Source organism: Bidens hawaiensis, unplaced genomic scaffold (genome assembly GCF_021521415.1).
Source record: "Bidens hawaiensis isolate Kalapana, Puna unplaced genomic scaffold, B.hawaiensis_p1.1 tig00008580_1, whole genome shotgun sequence".
NCBI lineage: Eukaryota > Viridiplantae > Streptophyta > Magnoliopsida > Asterales > Asteraceae > Bidens > Bidens hawaiensis.
The window spans coordinates 639599-644317 of NW_027491619.1; the positions used below are offsets into that span (position 1 = coordinate 639599).

General features: G+C 36.7%; 1 protein-coding gene across 3 annotated transcripts; it reads left to right on the forward strand.

Annotated features, from left to right (window-relative positions):
- Positions 1–425: 425 nt before the first annotated feature.
- LOC143529602 (two-component response regulator ARR1-like) lies at positions 426–3696 on the forward strand. 3 transcript variants are annotated; one of them, XM_077025364.1, is made up of 6 exons: positions 426–724; positions 1205–1357; positions 1522–1893; positions 1971–2047; positions 2126–3247; positions 3339–3696. In XM_077025364.1, the coding sequence occupies exons 1-6, from the start codon at positions 559–561 to the stop codon at positions 3417–3419; spliced, it is 1971 nt and encodes a 656-aa protein (XP_076881479.1). In that variant the 5' UTR covers positions 426–558; the 3' UTR covers positions 3420–3696. The 3 variants fall into 3 exon arrangements, with proteins under 3 accessions (XP_076881479.1, XP_076881477.1, XP_076881478.1); XM_077025362.1 differs by having other exon boundaries at positions 427–724; positions 3333–3696; XM_077025363.1 differs by having other exon boundaries at positions 428–724; positions 3336–3696.
- Positions 3697–4719: the final 1023 nt, after the last annotated feature.

Genomic DNA, 4719 nt, shown 5'->3' on the forward strand with positions numbered 1-4719 from the left:
ATCAGTCATGTATCAACCATGACATGTATGTATGCACATGTGATATGGCCTTTGGCTGGCATGGGTTAGTTAACATCATAGATGAGCTGGATCCACACTCAACGGAGAGACCCACTTTCTAATCACCAAAGAATAATAATATTATAATATAACATAATATAAAAATCTAAATTAAATTATTAATAATAACTAAATCAAAGTTATAATATAACCGAACACCGTCTAAACCCTATAGAGCTCTCATAGGTGTCTAATGTCGTGATACCTAATCCATCCACTGTTATTCATCCTTAAACTCGAAAATATGACATATGAGTAAGATTCGAACTCGTAATATCAAACAAAAAAAATTCTTAAAATAAAACTTATGAGGTAAAATCATATAATATAAAAAAAAGCTAAATTAAATTTATAATTGTTAAAATAAAAATAAAACCTTTACAAATTGAAGCAGAATAGCATGTGCACAATATAAATCTCACAAACACCAACCAATAATTTCTTCCACTCTCTCTCTCTTTCTTTCTCTCTCTCTCTAAAACACCCCAAATCTTATCAATGATGCCCACTTCAAGTGGCGGTGGTTCTTGGAAACCCGGCAACGGCGGAGGTGACGGCGGCGTCCCTGATCAGTTTCCGGCCGGCCTCCGTGTGCTGGTGGTGGATGATGACTCTACTTGCCTCATGATCCTGGAAAAGATGCTTAGACACTGCAAATATGAAGGTAAGTTAATAATATTATTATAATTAAATTTTTATATCTTTTACAAGATTACAAATTAACAAAAACCCAGTTGGGTTTAGATTCATAGAATCATAATAAACTTTCAAAACTTCAACTTGATGAGGAATTGATTATTCTTTTTTTCAATTTTTGACTTTTTTGGGTCAAATATGAAGTAAAATAATATAAATATTTTACAAGATTGTAAAGTGACAAAAACCCAGTTGGATTTAGGGTTTGTATAATTATAATAAAGTTTCAAAACTTAAACTTGATGAGGAATTGAGTTTGGAATTTGAATGTTGACTTTTTTTTGGTCAAATACTGTTCTATCCATGAAATCTTTTACAAGATTATAAATTGGCAAAAACCTAGTTGGATATAGGTTCACAATTATGATAATAAAGTTTCAAATCTTGAACTTGATAAGGAATTTATTTAGGATTTTAATTTTGACTTTTTTGGTAAAAAATGTTGCAGTGACTAAATGTAACAGAGCTGAGGTTGCTTTATCCTATTTAAGGGAAAATAAGAATGGATTTGATGTTGTAATAAGTGATGTTCATATGCCTGATATGGATGGATTCAAACTGCTGGAACACATTGGGCTTGAAATGGATCTTCCTGTAATTAGTAAGTCAACATCTCTAATTTTGACTTTCAGTTTTTAATCTTTTGTTTGACATGAAATGTTCATAACTAAATTCCATGATCCAGTTGGTTTCAATTTCTTGATCTGTACACAATTTTCTTGATCTAATTGTGAATAAAGTTTGATCAACTTGATGATGTCACAGTGATGTCTGCTGATGACAGCAAGAGTGTAGTTATGAAAGGTGTTACACACGGCGCGTGTGATTATTTAATAAAACCTGTTCGGATCGAGGCATTACGTAACATATGGCAACACGTGGTTCGAAAACGTAGGCACGAGTGGAAAGAGCTTGACCAGTCAGCAAGTGCTGATGAGCAGAAACAGCCTGAAGAGCCCGACTACTCTTCTTCCGCAAACGAAGGGCATAATTGGAAAAGCACAAAAAGGAGGAAAGATGAGGATGATGAAGCAGATGAACGGGATGAATCGTCTTCTTTAAAGAAGCCCAGGGTCGTTTGGTCGGTTGAACTCCATCAACAGTTTGTTGCAGCGGTTAATCAGCTTGGAATCGATAGTATGATAAAGTTTCAAACTTTTTGTATTGTTAACGGTTACTCAATGTGAAATTAATAATTTGCTCTTTTTATTCAGAGGCCGTACCAAAGAAAATCTTGGAGTTAATGAATGTTCCCGGTTTAACTCGAGAAAATGTCGCCAGTCACCTTCAAGTAAACATCTTGTCGGGTTCTTTTTTTTCTCTTTCAGTTTTCGATGTGAAATTACTCATTTGCCCTTAATTGGTGCAGAAATACCGTCTCTATCTTAGAAGACTGAGCGGGTCGCAGCATCCAGGAGGGATGAACGCAGGCTTTATGGGTGGGCCAGATCCGGGATTCGGGTCAATGTCGTCACTTAACGGGCTTGATCTCCAAGCTCTAGCTGCTAGTGGTCAACTTGGTCAACTCCCACCTCAAAGTCTTGCAACTCTCCAAGCTGCGGCTCTGGGCCGGGCTGGTAACTCAAAGTCAACTATTTCCATGCCTGTTATGGACCAAAGAAACATTTTCAGCTTTGAAAACCCGAAGTCAAGATATCCGGAAGTTCAAAGTCAACAGTTGACTAATAATAATAGTGGCAAACAAATGAACTTACTTCCCGGGATTCCTACCAACATGGAACCAAAACAGTTTGTGAGTTTGCATCAATCGGGCCAGCATTCTTTACCAGGCATGAACAATCTGGTTTTGATTCAAGTGGGTGGTCAATGTCAAATCCACATTCAAGGTCAAAGTCAAACTCAATCTCAAACTCAGTCGAGGCAGCCCGTTATGTCCAATGAGATGTTGACACGTGGCGGAGTCGTTGACATGGCACCGACAACTGTCTATAATCCCGTGGTGTCGGTATCGCAACCCTCTCCACTCGCTAATTTCTCGATGAATCAGAAAACGGATTCTCGCGCAGGTAGTTATCCTCTTGGAGGTAATCTGGGAATTCCAAATCTTCCGACCACATCATCGGCTCTCCAAGGAGACGTTAATTTAGATACTAAGGTTTCAAGAAAAGGGGCTGTTCCAAGTTATGATATATTCAATGATTTGAGTCAAAACCGCGAGTGGGGCCTACAAGATGTTGGTTTGACCTTTGATCAGTCTCATAATACGATCCAAGGAGGATTGGATGCCTCGAACCCGCTGTTACTTCAACATAACCGTTCTTCTGGCCGGGATATGGGAGGGCAGAATCGTAATTTGACTAGTGGTAAGGTGGTTTTGTCCCAAGGGTTTGATAGTAGAACTCATCACAACGGATCAAATGTCGGGTCACATGTTGGTCAGCATCGCAACACTTATGTCAAGACCGAAAACGATACGTTATACTCTGAACAATATGGTCAAGATGATCTCCTGGCTGCTGTTCTAAAGCATGTACGTTCGTAAACCTTGTAAAATGACTAAAATACCCTTCAAAGATGTAAACAAAATACTAACAGTTTGTTTTATTATTACGCAGCAGCAGCATCAACAACAAGAAGGTGTCGGGCAGTCGGATAACGAGTTTGTATTCGATGGGTACGCATTGGATGATTTACCAGTGTAAACAGGATATGCATTCCGCGCTTTACTTGTTGTACATAGCTCGTCTTCCTTCAAAATCCAAGATTTGTTGAACAAAGCACGGTATGCAAAGGCATTGCGTGTTGAAATTTTTGACTGCTTTAGGTAGCTTTAAGAAACTGAAAATGTAGCAATGAACACGCAGGTATGAATGATTTGTAGGATTGTGAATTTGGTTTTTCTGCATAGATTTGAGGATATACTATAATTCTGTTTATCCAGTTGTGGAATAATATGTATTCTTGTGCCCCCTTTTTTGTGTAGTTTTTAAGGTAAATATTGGTTGCGTAGGGGTGTTCATTAGTTCGGTTTAGTTTTTGTTTTTGGTTTGATCGGTTTCAAACCATAAACTAACCACTAATTCGATGTCGTGGTACCTAAGAGATAGGTACTCATCTGCTGAATGTCATTTATGGCAGAACTTTCCATGAATGTTTGTTAGTTATAAATACCCCTCTTGCGTATGAGTTGCATTCAATACTCATCTACTGCTACTGCATTGCATTTATAGTTCTACAATCTCAATTTTTTTTTATACTCATCTATTGCTACTGCTACTCCCATGAATGAGTAGCGTCCAAGATTCTAATACCATGCAAGCAACCCGAGGTATTTTGTAAAAGGTTGTGATGATTGTCATACAAATTTTCTGTGCACACTTTCGAGTTCATCAGTTACCTATAAAAGTATAGTGATAAGAAATAAATGGGAAGATTCACCCAAGTAGTGTTTTTGTTAAATTATTATGTCGATAACCTGGAACTAAATTTTTCGATAACAGGCTGTATATTCTCCTACTTGTAACCCCAAGTTTGTAGATGGAAACGGTCTCAAAGTTAACTTACATGGCTCGTATTCTAACGCGCACCTTTCCATCTACAAACTTGGGGTTACAAGTAGGAGCAAACATGAACGTATTAGAAATATACAGCCTGTTATCGACAAATTTAGTTCCAGGTTAAGTTGATGAGCAATGAAGTAATTTTATAATTCCATGACAAGGACAAAAACGACAATTTATAATTGGGCAAGAAAAGTAATTTGGCAATCTCTTAATTCGTTTTAAAGCGTTCGGTATAAGTTGATTAAGCTTCACATTTTGTAAAATTACTCTTCCATCCTTAGAAGATACAAATGGTTTATGATCTTTTAGCTAATGATAATTATAGTTTAATAACTACATTAAGTATATATAATAATGCGCAATTAATTATTAATTACATTATCACATTAAGTTCATGTAATAATGTTTTTTTAATGATAATAATTATTAATATAGACGG